Source organism: Heliconius melpomene, chromosome 20 (assembly GCF_056956725.1).
Source record: "Heliconius melpomene rosina isolate 202511_hmr_F chromosome 20, ASM5695672v1, whole genome shotgun sequence".
In the NCBI taxonomy this organism is placed as follows: domain Eukaryota; kingdom Metazoa; phylum Arthropoda; class Insecta; order Lepidoptera; family Nymphalidae; genus Heliconius; species Heliconius melpomene.
Window position 1 is genome coordinate 2645884 of NC_140408.1, and position 18096 is coordinate 2663979.

General features: G+C 30.6%; 2 protein-coding genes across 3 annotated transcripts; one reads left to right on the forward strand and one right to left on the reverse strand.

Moving 5' to 3' along the window:
* Positions 1–4218: 4218 nt before the first annotated feature.
* On the forward strand, positions 4219–10432 carry LOC146527514 (small integral membrane protein 14). Of its 2 annotated transcripts, none has more exons than XM_085204279.1 (4): positions 4219–4393; positions 4664–4737; positions 6062–6250; positions 9700–10432. In XM_085204279.1, exons 2-4 carry the CDS (start codon positions 4666–4668, stop codon positions 9736–9738), a joined length of 300 nt encoding a protein of 99 aa, XP_085060405.1. In that variant the 5' UTR covers positions 4219–4393; positions 4664–4665; the 3' UTR covers positions 9739–10432. The 2 variants fall into 2 exon arrangements, with proteins under 2 accessions (XP_085060405.1, XP_085060406.1); XM_085204280.1 differs by having other exon boundaries at positions 4254–4393; positions 4645–4737.
* Positions 10422–17922, reverse strand: LOC146527515 (uncharacterized). The gene is made up of 7 exons (XM_085204278.1): positions 17080–17922; positions 16600–16769; positions 15551–15749; positions 14940–15071; positions 14328–14505; positions 13607–14010; positions 10422–12926 (listed from the first exon to the last, which is right to left on the reverse strand). Exons 1-7 carry the CDS (start codon positions 17776–17778, stop codon positions 12291–12293), a joined length of 2418 nt encoding a protein of 805 aa, XP_085060404.1. The 5' UTR covers positions 17779–17922; the 3' UTR covers positions 10422–12290.
* Positions 17923–18096: the final 174 nt, after the last annotated feature.

Here is an 18096-nt window from a genome sequence, read left to right on the forward strand (position 1 = left end):
ATATGCCATACTAGAAAAGGACCTGGCAATTTATTTTATTTGTACTCCGGAAATGTATTCTTAGTTGTGAGAAGTGAAGTGTTGAGGAAAAGCTCGTTCTCTAACTACAGACGTTTGTAACAACGCCTTTTGCTAGGGTTACGGGATTAGTATTATTTTGCACCTAAAAAGACTAATACATTTTTTTAGAATACTACATCTATTAAATATAAGGAAACTATAAGTTTTTGTTATGAGATATTGTTAGGTGCTTAAAATTTCTATAGTGAAAAGCCGGCATTGAACTTTAAGTAATGTTTTGAACGTATCTTTACCCACAATATTTTAACAGTTAAGTGACAACACGCTATTAGATTAAATTGTGATAATAGTATTTTATTATTTTTTCTCTTTTTTTCAGCTTCATGCCGTATCTCGCATTTAGCAGGATAGGCGCTTCCCACCGAATTCTGGAGGCAAATAGATTGCGAGTTAAGTGGCGCAACTCACACGCGCTTTTGCCTCAACACCAGAACGAAGAAATCAAAATATTAAATATTTTATTGCCTCGAGTGAGAATCAAACCTACAATCCGTCGCGTTTACAGTCACACGCTCACACGCTTGTGCCACTGCGGCGCAACTGGCTTCAAATTATTTTTTTATTTCATTATAGAAAGGTACTACAAAAAATTACAAGACGTTGAAAAAAATTTAAAATTATGTCACATTAAATTACAACTGAACACTAACCAATGGTTTACAGTTATTAAAAAACCAAGAATTTTATAAATTAATGAAATCTTGTTAATATAAAATATAAAATATATATATTATAGGAAATCTTAAAACTTTTTCCATGTACGTTACAAAAGTCAATTAGCTGGCTGGGCGGATCGCTGGGCGGGGCGGCTGTGCCCGCCCAGTCGACCTACTTCGCATTCGCTATCAAAGAATATGTCAATTGCACACTACATTCATTGTGTATTATAAGCGATCACCATATGAGCATTTCATATATTACTTATATGTATTACGTAAAAAATATTTGGAAATAATTAAAAGTAATATTTATGTAAATAATAAGTATGGGTTTCATGCTGTTTCCCTCATATAGCAGGGTAGGGAGAGAAAAATAGTGTTAAATCACTCTGTTCCCCAGTTTTCGCCAAATTTTCGAGGCATTGTGTGCTGAGTGATGGAATGCATGAGATTTTACCTTGGTACCAGAGGGAAAAACTAAAATGTTAATAAAAAATAATTTATTCCACCGAGCAGGGATCGCACCTACAACCATTGCGTTACATTTACACGCTTGTGAAACTGTGCCACGGGGGCCTCAACAAATATGAAGGCGTTTATGTACTTAGTCAAACATTCTGCTCCTGTTCAGGCACCTGACGCACGGCTTCTATATCGATTTTATGAAGTTTTTTTATAACTTTAAAATTTGGAGAAATAAATATATAATAAGAAAATGCATATAGACAACCTCATATATCTATGGATGCCAATATAATAAAGAGCTTGTTCGATACCTATCTAGTATCTAAATAAAAAGATTTTGGCAATAAGTCTCACATTTTAGCTTTGCCTAATTATCCAAATTAAAGGCCAGGCGTGGCGCAAAACCATAATCGTGCTGTTGAAATTCATAAAATTCGTCGTGTAAAATTTGCGCTCGAGGAAATGAAATGTTTATTTTTTTCATTGTCTCGTTCTGGTAACGCGACAACGCTCGGCGTTAAGTTCCGCCACTCATCACGCAACGCCTTCAGAATTTGGCGGAAAGTGGGCAGCGGAAGTGTCTTAATGGGAATGAAGTATCTTAACACTAGATTTCCAGGTATAGAGGATACCTGGAAATGCTCACCTTGCCATTCCAGGATACAATGTGACGTTAATGGTAAAGAATTAGCTGTTATACCTATATAAAACACGATATTTGATATTATTTCTTTTATTCATTTTAGTTCACATTGTCATAACTAAAATAATACATAATGTTTTTACTCAAAATTTACATATTTCGATAGTATCAGTATCATTTTCTACCTGGATATATTGTTTTTCAGCTTCAAGTTATCTCATTTTCGTTAGTTACTAAAAAATTGTAGGTATGTAGAGACTAAACAATATCATCAGTTATGAATTTGTTGTTGTTGTAACTTAATTAAAAGTAGATAGGTATCGTTAATTAATAATTAACGGTTTCGGACCTATACCTACGCAAAATTGGCTATAGTATTTCCTCATTTAATATCTGGTGATTTTAATTATAAAATCACCAGATATTAAAAACACATACTATTATATACACACACACAAACTATTATACACATACTATTATATAAGTATTAACTTATTTAGGGTTATGGCAAGAAATGGTCTTGAAAATATATACCTATATATCTTTAAAATTTTCTCTTGTTTTTTATTACCTAATAATTCTTAAAAAGTATTAGGCCAGGGTAAAATTTATGTTTTTTACAACATATGTTGCGGTTGGTGTCAATTATACTATATCTCATTCTGACCTAATATTTTCCCACAAGGATATCATTAGGTACTTTTGTAAAAAAAATATTGTTACTTTTAAAAATAGCTTTATGTTTTCCTACGTTCTTTGATTGTAATTATCTTTAAGTACCATACACGCGCACAGCGCGTGGGGACACACGGACGGAACAGAAAATTTCGCAAAAATTTCGTAACATTTTGCGCAATATAGCTTCGCTCAGCTCCACCCGCCGTGTAAAGCATGTGGCGGATCCTAGTATACCTAATGATAAATATTATAAATACCTACGTCATCATATACCTTATTGCTGAATAGACAAATAAATAACTTAAAGGAATAATTAGCGTTGCACTATATTAAAGCTATTTTTGTTTAGGAACAAAATTTAAATGATTAAATCATTCTATAAAATAAACTTTAAAACTACTTTCGTACAAATAAATAAAATGCGTAAGTACCTATTAAGTAGTTTCCCAAGTACCTATATAAAAGAAACATATTCAATCCTATATCTGGAAAATATGTTTAGTAGAGAGTAGAAGCAAAAGAAGACGAAATGGATAAGTAAGATGTTATTTCGGGCGGTAACAGAATTAACTATAGTGCTTCAGCTGCATTGATGAGTCAGCATAGCTGCACAGAAGGCATGTATGAAGAAGTTGAATACAGTGGGCAAAGTGAAAAAGGTATGCAAAGACCGTAGAGTTTGGTTATCCGTTCTCTGCGGCTACCGCGCTAAGTAGCCTTGAAAAGCATCAAGCTAAAAAACTATATATAAAAAATATTTAAGAGTAAAGTTGCGTATAAAGAAGTACTGTCGTAAGCGGCTTAACGGCATAATTCAAAAATAAGTTACATTGTAGTTGCCTCGAAAGATTTTTTTTTTCTAATGTAGAAAAAGTGCAAGCTTGTCTAATCCCCTTATATTAATAAGAATAAATAAGTAGACCTTCATAAAACTTATATAAAACTTGGAAAATATAACTGACAGGTAGTTGTACGTATGCAAAAAAAAATTGTAAAATTATTTTACTTACAACTATTTTTTTTACATTTATAATATATAACTTTTTTACATATAGAATATATAGCGTACATTTTTAAAATATATCATTTAACCGTGTAACATAAACTAGCGTCGATGTTTAAAGTTTTATGTTTATTATTGGTCCGAGTACGCTTCTCTCACGACCATTAAAATCTAGACACGTAACCTAATTATTCTAACCAATGAGTTCACTTGTTAAAATAATTGCTAGCATGTATTTAAATATTTCTTTGAAAGCGGCTGAGAAACGAAAAGCTAAAATTAGTATTTATTACATACGGGGGAAAATATTTAATATTTTTATTTCCTCGCTCCAGTAACAAGGCAAAGAGCGGCGTTGAGTTTTGCCACTTATGGCACACGCAATGCCTCGAGAATTCGGTGAAAAGTGGGCAACGCAAGTTTTCATGAGGACAGAGTGTCTTAACCTTAGGTTTCCTTTGCCTATCCCGTCAAGTGCGGAATACAGCGTGAAACTAACTATATGAAGTTTTAAACGTACGCTACGTATGAAGTATTTTATAAAACATAAAATCATTTTATTTTAGTTCAGTTGACTTATAAAAACAAAGTATAATCTCAGTAATATTTTAAATAAAAAATATTTATAGTATATTTTAAGCATGGCAACCCTGGTATACTATTGGCTATGGTCTGTTGTTGATTAGTTCATCGCGAAAGCCAATCAAAACAGTCCAAGCAGACAGTAAAAAATGTCGGCGTAGGTGTAGTCGTCTTACATTTTTACGTTTTAACAGGCTGAGCGCGGGTACATTACATTATTAATTGAATAATATTTCACTTCAGCCCAGCATATTCCCGTTTAAGTGTAAATATACTGTACAGGTAACTACAAATTATGATTACACTCCTTATTTCACTTTCTCTCCCGTGACAGATGATCAGTGCTGTTTTTTATTTGTAAATAAAAACAATCGTGTCGCCTGTAGTGTTTTTCCTAAACTCTTATTTATATCTTATAAGAATTATAAGAAACTTTCACCTCCATTGTAACAGTAAAATTAAATTTAAAAAATACTTAAATTGGTAATTTCCCTAAGTTTTTCGTGACCTGTTTTAAAGTTTATATTTTTTAGTTTTTGTTAAATTACGCAGAAATGGGCGATGAAATGGACCCGTGTGAATGCCTGTGGAACCACGAGCTGGCGATGCGAAGGCTCATCTCTCTTGTGAGTGTGTTTATCTGTTGACCTTGTATCATATTTTACATGATGTATAATTCCATTTACCACGTCTACAGTCGAAGCAAAAACTATATAAAAAATACATTCTTCTCATTGAATTCTTTGTTGCTTAGAAAGATTTCTAGAATAACATAAAATAATATATAATTGTAATATGGATATATTTTTTTTTAAAACAATTGCTTTGGTTTAATTGGTTTTATGAAAATATGTTGCATAAAAAATTGGCTAGAAAATGCTGGTTTAGTGTAACCATTAAAAATATAGGAAATCAATTAGTTTCAAATAACACTAGTTATTACTCTTATCAGCTGTTATGTAGCTTGTTCTGACACATGTAATCAATTTGCACTATTTATGTTTCACATTGTTTGTATATATTTTTTATTTAAATGTTATGTGACCTTGTGACTAAATATTTAAATTATTCCATTTCTCAGAGGCTATTGTGGTGCAGTAGGACACCATCTGACTGTAATCATGATGGTTGTGTGTTCAGTCTCCACCTGTGAAAATGATATTTATATTTTCATTTCTTCATCGTGGTAGACCAAGTACAGTGTTGAGTGCTGTTACTAATCATGCTATATCCCTGCAAAAACGGAGAAGGGTTTTAATACTAGGTTAACTCTGATAAAAATGTAAAGCTGTTTTTTCATTCTAGTTTTTTGTATGTAAATAACTTTTACTAATAAAATTTATTAATTTAATGTTATTTACTAATCTACTATTACTAATTTCTTTAATGACATGAAATTATTATGAAATATTTATATGCACAATGAGGAAAGAATTGCAAAACACTTAAACTATGTTAGACATAATATGTAGGTATATACAGCTGTGCTATGTAGCTCTGATAAGATATATAATAATGGAAATAATTAACATTTAATTATAACATTAATTTTATTATAAACATCTTTTTCTATATTTACACAAATGTTTTCACAACACCAACCAAATATTTAACTGAAATAAATTATTTCATTTTTCAATATAATTGTATGCTTTATTTGCATATTATTACCAATTAATTGTTAGTCAAACTATTATTATTCTATTTATTTTTTAATCAAGGCATCCAACAAAAATGTTGGATGTTGTTTATTATTTAATAAACATATAATTTTGTAATAATTAAAAATAAAATAATTTTTGGATTTTTTTTTACATAATATGAATCCACAACTATCATATTTACAGCCTGCAAAGTCCTATTGCGCAATAATAGCCTCTTTATATTGATCTGAATAGTTTTGTTAATACAACTTTTCCTTTATACTTAGCCATACTTACATTATTTCAGTTACGTCAAGGCCAATCATATTGTACAGACAGTGAATGTCTTGATGAGCTGCCGGGACTTCCCCCGGCAAGTTCGGCTGGTAACAGCTTCCTTATGATGTTCTTGATGATGGCTCTCGCTGTAGCTATGTATATGATGCGCCCGAGACGCAATCAAATACAGGATTCGAAGCCAGTGCCTAACTCTCAGGTAATTAATGTTAAATATAGTCTAGTTTTTTTGTTAACTTCACAATTCTTCCCCAAATAGCAGTTTAGATAGGGAGCCCACAATCAAGTCAAACTGTGTCGCTCTCTCAATTTTTTTTGCTTCAGGCTGTATTCCGTATATAGCAGAGAAGGTAAAGGAATCCTGGGAACCTAGAGCTAATACACTCCGTTCCCATTAAGACAAACTGTGTTAGCAGGTTAACATTTTGAGCCTACGATATGTATTTTTCTAGAAACGAAATAATACGCAATTACACTATGTGATGTATATAGTTCCGATTGCTTCTTGGTTAAATTAAGTTCAGTTCTTAAGTTCTTCTATATAAGAAAGAACCCAGTGACACAAAACTCTAGTTCCGTCTATGGTTGTTTAAAAAAAAAGCATTCATTAATATATAATAAAATATCCTGTTACCACATATTACGTGTATATTAATATATCTTATTTTGACTTCAACATATTGTTTGGTAACATTTGTTTTCCTCAACGGTGTAGGCATAAAGTACGGTTTCATTACAACTCCTTTGCAGTCGGGGTCGTTTTATTGAAGATTAACCTTGCGGTGTTTCTTACGATGTTTTCACTTCATTAATAGAGGTTGTTATTTTTAATGTAAACTTATACTCATTGTGCAGAGTGAATAGACAAAACGTAGTGTTGAGACATTTTCTATTGATTTTATAAACATTGCGTGTTGGACGGCGGAAATTAACATCGCAGTATGTCTAAATAAGTGGATTGAACAACTCGTGTACAGTACAGTCAACCACATTAACTGCGTCAATGTAGCGTCGATAATTATTTATTAGCTAGTGATATGTGTGTAATTATTTATTTGTGTATTTTATTATATATAAATTATAATTACACATACGCAATTTAATCGGGTAACTCGAAAAAGTCGCAATAGGCGGTGCCAGTTACAGATTACGTTACAGTAATTGTCAAAATATATTTATGTTTAAAAACAAATATTATCAATTCATAATGTCGACTAAATAGAAATACAGACGAAATAAAATCTGGCATATCTATACTACAATGTTAAAAGGTATAAAAGTATTTTTAATATAAATATGCTTAGGCAAAAGGCGACATTGGTTTTTGCCTAATGTTGTTAAAAATGAATTAAAATTGTAAGTAAAAAAAGGTTTCTTTATCATCTCGCATAATATTAAGATCCTAAAATAAAAATATATAATTATGTCGTGTAAGATTTGAACCAAAAATTATTAGAACTGTAACGACGTAAGATACTTACGTTCCAACTGCGCAATGACATGAAGTACATATAAAGGTAAAATCTAGTCGACACTATCACTTAAAATATATCAATTGATATAATTATTTGCTTCTGACTACTGTATTGCATACGTATTGAAATAAACTAGCAATTTTAAATATCAATATATGTCTTTACAATTTCATTACAATGCCTTAAGGCCACGAAATTGTAATGGAAATTATAGAAATATAGTAAACGGAAAGCGAAACTATTTTAATGCATGTTTCTATAAACTTCGAAAACAAAAATTAAGCATTTTTTAAGGACATTTAGAGAAAAAAAAAACATTTAGAAAACGTATAACAATTTGAACGTTGTGAGATTTGAATCAAGACTCTTAGCATCTTACAAAAAAAATAATTGATATATATTCTACAATACTAATAATTTCCGCCATCTTTGTTTTTATAAAATAAATTATTTACAAACAAATGTCGCTTCCGTAACAAAATTTAGCACGACATTGTGTCACGTGGACGTAGCTGTTATCGTCCGCCCACTTGGAGATGTGAACTTGTGGCAGATTTAAAAATGACTCATTAATGTTTAGTATTTACTTTATTATTGTATAACTATAAACTATATTTTAGTTTATAAATTAGGAATTTTTGAACAACTATTAAATTGAGTTGTTGAGTTCCTAAGCTCATGTATACGGGATATAGCGTGAAGACGAAAAATCAACTGTTTTTTTTTATTTATTCTAAAAAAAAATTCTTGCTATTAACACTCTCTAATGACGTCAATCATTTATCATTTTCAACATAATTGCATATTTTCCTTTACTATATGTATATTGTTAGTTAATTATTTTTGTCGCAATTACCGGGCTTTTATTTTGTGAAGGCTGCTTAATTCTTTTTGTACTACTGTACCACCACTAAACAATTCTTTGTTTTCAAATATGATCTAACGTTATTTACGGAAAAAGGCAGTCTTAGATTAGTTTTAACTTACCGCTTATTTAAAGAGATATCCCATTGCGGAACTTAACGCAGCGTTTCAAATGCGTCACAATGGCCTCAATACATATTTTCTATACATTTTAATATCACGATCAGAAAGCGGTAGCAGGTACAATATAGGTTAAATCACCTTGGACTCTCCTCGTTATATAATTTATGTACAGTTAATTATGTGCATAATACTTTATTGTTATTTAACAAATGCTTCTAAATAAGACTATGCCATATTATGTATGGTAGTTTGTAGTTTGAAGATTCACTTTACATGAAAAGTATTGTTTTTGCTTATTAAAAACGGGTTTATAAAGCAGCTTTAAACTTTTTTTTACAAAACATTTAAAAAAGTGAACCCGCGTAGTCCAAAAACAGCTGCTATCCGTCGAAAACCGTTCAAAAACAGCTACTATAAAATTTTAAAATAGACTTATACGTCAATAGGTATAGTTTGCATTTTAGAGGGTGTCTCATATTTATTTTAACATGTATTATATTACATACTAGTGGACCCGAACTAAATTATTTACAGTTTTCAATAGACAGATACGCAAGCTTATTTTGGGTGACGTTTTCTAACAACAATCTTTCCAAATCGTTGCTTAGCAACGACGGTTGTTATTAACATGGCGGAATAAATTGTATGTCAAATTAATAAATATTTTAATGTATTATATATCGAAAATATTACAAATATGAGAAAAAAAGTATCCTATGTTCATCCCGAGATCCTCAAGTATCTCTATATGAGTATTTTATCACAATTAAATTAGCGGTTTGGCCCTGATTGCGTAAAATACAGACAGACAGACAGACAGGCTGAGTTACTTTCGAATTTATAATATAGGTATGGATATTTTACAAGTATTATTTTAGCCATTCTACCGTATTTTGTATGACACATTCCGTAATTTTTAAATATATTATTATTTTTATTTCCTCGCTCTGGTAACGCGTAAGTGCAGGCTTAAGCCCCGCCACTGAACACGCAATGCCTCGAGTATTCAGCACGAAGTGGGGACCGGAAATGTCTTAAGTATTAAAAAAGTATTAAATACTCCTAGGAATTGGAAAACAACATTGCAATTGGTCTCTTGTTAAAACGTTAAAAACATGCCCAATTTGCCCATGACCGTTAATAGTCATATTTTTTGCTAATGCATATTTTACATATTATGTAACAGGACCGTGATGGCGCCCCTCCAACGCCACCAAGAATTTAATGAAGAAGAAAGTTCTGGAAGGTTCAACAAAGAAAACTGATTAAATATGTAAAAAATGATAAATAACATCCTTAAGTATAGCATTATAAGGTATATATGTAAGGAATTATATAAATATGTATAGTTGAACTTCAGTGACTTAGTGTTGCTTGAACGCTGGTATATGTACCTAGAAAAACAATCATTCCAATACTTCCAACTATATATTATATTAAAAAAGAAGGTAAAGTTTTATTGAATTTGTATTTCGGTGCTATAATTTATATAAAAAACGCCAAAGGATTTAAAATTCTAAATTGAGAATTTTTCTTCAGCATCAAATTTTCATTATTATGAATTGATTATAAAATTGATTATTATTTGAATATGGCAATACTCAGATCTGACTCTTATATTATTATATTTTTCACGTATCTCTTCCATTCTATTTATATTTCATATTTTTCTTCTTTTACATTTACAAATTATACTAAATAAAGTATAAAGTATTCTAATATTGAAACATTTTATTTTTTGTTTCATGGCAAGCTTGTGATATGTCATTAGTTTTAGTTTTCTTTTTGGGTTTGGGATTTATCAGTTTATTATTAGAATAACATTTGCTTCTTTCACAATTTAATATAATAATGGCAACACCATTCGAGATTGTTAATATATACAACAAAATAAATGAAGACAACATGTGACATTTTAATGAGCCTTTTATTTTTCCTTTTTACTTATAGAGTTCAAACAAAAATATTGGATTTTTAGTATTGAATATGATTGTCAAGTGACTAACATATTCTTAAAAAAAGAAACCAGTTAAAACCTAACATTAAAATATTTACAATTAAATATAAATAATATACAATTAAGTATAAATATAATATATAAATTTCATTAAGCTATCATGATATAGAATTTATTGCCAAACTGCCGCAAAAAAAATTATCCTAAAACATATATTGCCAATAAAAACATTTTTAAACCTATTATTTATATAAAATGCTAACTGAATGTAATTTTTATATGATATAGTTTAAACTAATTAAAACGATTACAACAGATTTCTAATTGCAAAAGTACTTTATGGTCAGTCATAATAAAACTACCGTATCCGCAACTAATTCACCAGTAAGTAAATTAAATTAAAAAATCGAATATTTTAGAAAACATAAAAATTTGAACGTAACCGAAATCGAACTCGCGCCTCTTAGAAATTAACTGTCTTGGACTGTGCCCAAGAGGCGCGGATTCGAGTCTTAAAATTTTTATTTGTTATCGAAAATATTTTATAAATGTTAAAAATCAAAAGAGGCGATTTTATTTACATGCAGTAAACTTTCTATATGAAATTGGTCTATTATTTGGGACCAACTAAAAATAACGTCACACGTTTCAGAACACAACATCTTAAAATATAATACTTATGAGTATTAAAACACAACTGGTTAACCAAAAATAATTTCTGATATCCCGTTTAAATTAACAATTTCTGATTGTAAATTTCAAATATGTGAAGTTATACTAGGTAGGGGGTCTCACAAATATGACAAATATGAGCTGTGGCAAGGTTAAGGTTTCACAAAAACGTGAAATTTGTGTGACGTAATTTACTGATGGCCCCTTTAAGGATGGCAGTGTAATCCGCTTAAGCCAATAAGAAAATGATAAAATGTATTTATAATAAAATTATCATAGGAAAATTAATGTAGTGTGAGAAATGATAATAGTAAATTTCTCTTTAAAAGAAACTGTTGAAATCACTATGACGCAAAGAATCACATGCTTTTTGTATGAAGTTGAAACATTTAGAATTTTTGTATTTGTTTTATCTACTTTTTAATTGTCAATAATTTTAAAATATATAAGCTACTAAGACATAACATCTAAAAATATTTTTGTCTATATTTTTTTACCATATAAAAAGTAAGGAGAAACAATGAATTACCCAATCATTGTAATTTGTTGCTTATGCTCCAATTTGTTATAACTGAAATTTGCTGCAAATTATACTTTTATTATTATATCGCTCTCTTAGCGATAAGGCCGCCAATTGTACTGTTCCATGTATTAATACATGTATAAGTGTCTTTTCTATGGTACAATAAAGAGTGTTTTGTTTGTTTGTTTTACGTGTAAGACTGTCTATGTACTTAAGTTTGTATAGGCACACATTTCTTGTTAGTGACGCATATATTACAAGTTTCTAGACAATGAACAATAAAGTGGTACAGTTTAATAATAAAATAAATTTTAAACAATAAATAATTGTTATAAAAAATATTCTTATTCAGCGTATTTTTTTTTATTATTTACTCCATTTTATTTTTTATTGTATCCAAATTTGTAACATGCTGATTGACTTCACCACCAAAGTGACAATAAATGTGATGTAATAAAAAAACTCTCCATTTTAATTCGTCATAGCTGTCAAAACACTTACCGGCCAATGTTTCAGCTCATATCAATAGTAACATACTATTGTAAAGAAACATTAAAAATACTAATGTCCATATAAAAAGTACTAGAAAGTCTTTTATCCACCTTTAAAAGGTGGCGATATCCAATCATGAGTCTTGTATCCTATCTACTTCCGATTTAACTTTTTTTAACAATTTACTGATCTGTTTGTATTTCCCAGTGGAGTTTGGAAGGTTCTCGAAGTTGATGATGTCACAAATGTCTTTAGAAAACTTTTCCTCGCCCGGTAACTTCAAAAACGGCGACGCTACGTTTATCACCGGTGTTCCATACAATGTGGTTTTCACTTTACCTGTTTTAATATTTGGTGTTAGTGTCTCTTCAGGTTTAGATTCATTTTGATCTTGTTTTACTGATTTGTCATCAATTATATCAGTTTTGATATCTATATCTTTTTCAACTTCATCTACGTTAGTTTCTTTTTTATTGGACTTGTCTATATTTTCCTTACTTGTATTATTCTGTTTATCTGAAACAGGATTGTGATTATTTTCATTTAATTGTTCATTTATTTCATCTTTTTCATTTTGCTCTCTAGCAGCATCGTCGAGCAATGCTTCTATTTCTTCTAGATCAGTTGTAACATCATCATCATTTGTGTCAACTGTGTCTGATATATTTATAACAGACAATTGACTGTCACCGCCATCTTTGAGCGCACTCAGGAGTTGTCTTTTCTCTTCCTCTAAATCAGCTAAAGTAGGACTATCCACTGAAATATTCTAAAAGAAAAAAATAAAATTACTTGTAATAAAGTAAAAAATATATATATCTTTATAAATATTTGAAATATACAGTTAATAAAATTTTGTTGGACTAGAGTTTTTAAATATAAAGAATAATAAAGAAAAATATATTAGATAAAATTTTACACGCGGCTTTGCCAGCTTATTAAAATGGAATGAAATGAAATGGATTCAATTCAAATCTATAGGTTCTAAGATTAGCGTATTGAAGGTTAACTCTGCCTACTTATTGCGTATTGAGAAAACTTATTGCAAAGTCAGACATTCTACCCTGCACGCAACATCTTATTTTCAAAACATTGAGTAAATGAGCGGCGGAATCCAACGCTGCATTTTGTCATGTCATACCAGAGAGAGGAAAATACAATAATAATAAGAAAAGAAAACAGCATTTATAGTTAGACGCTGTGCCGCAACCTTTACATACAGTATAGATTATTGAACTACTGATGCATTCATATATAAGTATTTTTGTCATTAAAATCAGCTTGACGCTGTATCCCGCACACAAGAGGGGGGTAGTCAGAGGGAATTTATTCGAGTAGGGATCGAACTCACAACCAATCGGTTTTACAGTCACACTCTGTGTCCCTGCGCCGCGACTGACCTCTAAAAATATTTGTAAATAATACATATTGTATAAAATAGTAACTTACATCAACACTATAGTCTTCATCAATAACAATAAAATCATCACCAGGCACGGGAATGTCGGGGACGTGTAACACTTCCAATACTTCCAAATCATCATTATCATTTTTGTCACTTTCATTATTTTCATTTGTCTTAGTTCTGTCGTTACTTTCACTTACATTATATTTATTTTCTTTTGTAGCTTGTGTATTATTTTCACTATCATTATTTTCATTGTCTTTTGTATTATCTTCATTAACATTATAGTTTTTATTTTTTGTTTTCTTCTTAGATGATTTATTAACTTTTGATTTGTTAGGAATGCTTGTGTTTGTGGGTTTTTCTTCTGGTATTGGAGGGGGAGGGGGTGGGGGTGGTGGTGGCGCCTCATCTGGTAACGGTGGCATTGATGGAAATTCCGGTATTTCTGAATTTATATAGAAATAAAACTTTGTAACATCTTTAAATGAAACTTTGTAATTGGATTTGTAAGCAATTGGATGTTTCCAAAACTTAGTGACACAGTATTCGGGAAACGTAATTTCAAATACGCGTTTTTAAATACGCGTTTAATATGATTAGAGTCATAAAATGAAAACTAACTTACTGATATAAATATTTACTTATCTAAATTATTTTCGTATTCCAATAACATTATCCTTTAAAATACAATATCCAAACATTGAAAACTAAAATTCCAGCCAATTTATTAAAATAATTATTTTGTAGCAATTTCATACATACCATCTCCACTATCCAACTCCATTTCCATTTGTCCGTCTGCTGTACCACTATTATTAGCTGGGAATAACATTAGCTTCTTCCTTTTATAAGCTTTCATTGCGTTTGGTGCTAAAGATTGTAGCATTAACATTTTACTGTCCACATCCGACATAGGTGGAAAACCAAATAGATGACCTTCCTGAAAAAAATATTATATACTTTTTATTGCACTTAGTAAAAGTAATAAATACAATAAAATATAAAATTATTGGCTACTGGTAAACTTATCTCTAATAGAGATTTCTTCCAGTCAAGGTCTAGAAGGCGAGGAAATGAAATCCCAGATTTCGATCTCCAGATTTTGGCGGAAAGTGGGGTACCGAGTGTCTTAACACTAGGTTCCCTCTAGAGTCTAGTGTTATGACACTCTGTTCCCCACACATAACTCCACATAACTCAGTTTTCGAGAGTGAGAAGTGGTAAATATTGAATATTTAATTTGCCCAAGAGGTATTTGAACCCACAACTTTCACATTTACAGTCAGCCACTGTACATAATTTTGAAATAATATAATTAAATACTCTTATTAATATATTTAATTTTAGTTATTATAGTTTAAGAGTAGTACTAACCTCTACATATCTTGAGCTGGCAGGAACATTAAAACCAGGGAAGTCTAATATTTTCTTGATGTCAAACTTATCTTTTGAACCCGGCTCATTTAATTCACCTTCTTCCTCATCAGGATCTAAAATCGCACTGCCCTGTGATTATAATAAAACAATAAAATAAATAGGAACAGTATTTTTATTTATGCAATTATAGCATCTATCATTTTAATTTACCCTATATAAAATACTGTAAAAATAAAAAAAATACATTGTGAGTATATTGTTTTATTGAAAATATAGTATTGCGAGTCATTATCATTAAAATAAATACATTGAACCTGAAAAGCGTGTGACGGTATAGAGAGTTTCATCCTACTCAGGTAAATAAAATATTTGACATATTCATTTCATTGCCCCTATGTACGAATTTTTTTGGTAGAAAGTGAAGAGTATTTCTATTTTTATTCATTTGTTTGCTTTGGTAACAAGGCAAAGCGCAGAGTAAAGTTCCGGCATTCGACACACAATGCTATGAAAATTCGGCGGAAAGTGCAGTGCCTCAACACTAGGTCCCTTCTGACTACCCTGCTACATGCGGGATGCAACATGCTAAAAAAATTAAATGTTCTTACTGATGCATCAAAAAGCCTTATTCCAGAATGTGAAATGCGGGCATCTTGTAACCACCCTGGAGGGTAGCCAAGTAGTCTCATTTTGTATATATGCAACGGCAACTCATATCTTTTAAGTCCTAAAGCGCTCCGTAAAGATGCTGATATCCTGCCTGGCATTAAATGACCATATTTTTGTTCATCTTCTACATGATATCGACTAAAAATGTAATGAAATTGATTATATTTGTAAATAAGATTAGAATTATTAAATTAAAAGTTACTATGATGCAGTGGGACAGCCATGAATGTATCTAGTGATATTTTAGGGGGAAAGATTGTCTGGACTTTATCTTTAAACAGAAATGATGAGCATTTCTATTTCTCAAAAATTTGTTTTTGTTTTTTCACTTAATTTTTATAAGTTAAATTGCTGGAGTGGGATGATTGTGAAACTATTTTGAGAGATTTGATTTTATCTTGATGAAATTAATGTAATAAAATTTTATTATTAAAGAAGGTTATAATGTTGCAGTCTCTGTTTGTAAATGAGTAGAGTTGAGTTTGATTTGAGTTCTTGGGGAAATTAATAAAGCAGCTCATACCTTTAAAATACTAGGAAACTTTGTAATCCAGATAATATTCTTCTTGGTTAATACCAATATTTTTTATTTAATAATAACAATATTTTTTTTCATTTCTTCACCATATCAGATAAAAATTATTGAGAAATAAAATTCATATCAATGGATAAAGCATGAAGCCAAAGCTATATTATCACAAAAAGACAAATTGAGACAGTGGCACAGCATATTACTACTAGTGGGTTTAATTCCTATGCATCTACAAGGGAATCAAACCCACCAAAGGAAAGAGCAACTAATGTTAAAATATTCAATTCATGTAATAAAATAATTTATGCCTCAGAGTAGGAATCAAATTCCCAACTATCAGAAGTGCAGTCAAATGTTGTGGTGCTGTGCCACAATTTGTCTCTTATTTATTTTGAGATTTAATTCAGATTGTAAATGATAATAAAGAAAGTTATGTAAACAAATATTTCAACTAACCCCACTTTAACTATATGTTTTCTTTTCTCGGCAATCCTATTATTATCTCTTGGTAAAGGACAATCCCTAAGTGAATGTTCCCCATCACAATTGAAACATGCCATTTTCCATCGTATAGTTGATGGTGAACTTTCTTCTTTTTCTGATATGTTAGATATTAAGTGTGAACCCTGAAAATTTATATTATTGTTCTTTAGGAAACAAATGATTATTTTTAAGTATGAATGGTCATATTTTTCTTTCTTTTTATAGCTTTATTCTCATTGCTCCCAGAGCAGGGTGTGTAAGTAAAACCCAGTTTTAGCATAGTTTCCCATACATTGCAGAATTTTCAATATATTGCTTATGAAGAGGTAGAACTCAATGCCATGGTTTGTCTTTGTCATCTGACCAACAAAATGAAAATAGTTCTTTCACGGTTAGTATCGGTACCACCACCACCTAAGCGCAAGATAAAATATAACAGATAAAGTAACTTACTTTACTATAAGTAGGTATTTCTGATTCTGGGTTCCCACAAGGGTCTGTGTCTATAAAGAATAAGTTATCATCTTGATTAGCAATCTCTTCATCATTATATTGATCATCAACTAAGTCTTCGGGCCAGATATCAATTTCAATATCTGTGTCAGCTTCACTCAAATTGTTTTTATCTTCATATTTTAAAAGATTAACAAGAAACTCTTTGACTTGTGTTTTATAAGTCTTAGCTAATTTTATATCTTTGAAGCGCACCGTCACTAAAGGTATTTTATTTTCACAACCTACTACTCCCAAATCGCTATTAGCTGTTGGCGAACCAATATCTATGTCTTCGTCAAAAAATATCGTATTTGAACATTGACTATTGCTTCCTTCGCTTACTTCAATATTAATATTGGATTTTTCAAAATGATCTGATCGTTTTTTTTCAATTGCATTTTTGGTTATAACCAATGTTGTCTCACAAATCGTTTTCCCTCCGTTTTGTGTTTGGGGAACTGTCTCTTTAATTTCTTTACGATTGTCATGATTAAGACCTTTATTGTCTTTTGTCTTATTTGTTACTGTTTTTGTACTCTCCTCACTCACAAATCGCCCTATTTTGGCTTCCTTTCCTTCGTCATCACTACTTACTTCAATATCAGAATTATCTAATTCATAAATAATATCGTTTACTCCCGCTTTTCTTTTTGCCATTTTTAATAACAAATTTCTAACAATATAAATAATAAGAGCAACATATGTCGATTTTTTTAGTTTTATACATAATTTACTTGGTTTTATTTAGTATTTAAGCTAAAAATCCCTTGTTGTCTCTATTGTGACAGCGAGTACATTTCGAATTTGAGCCACAGAACACATTTACTCACTTGAGCTAAATGTCATTTTACATACACCCTACAGATAAAAAAACCGTACTTTATATAAAAGATACCGGTATTTTCTTCTTCTTAACGTACCTCTCCAACTAATGAAGGTTGGAAGTCAACGTCGCATACTTAGTTCTGTCCCTAG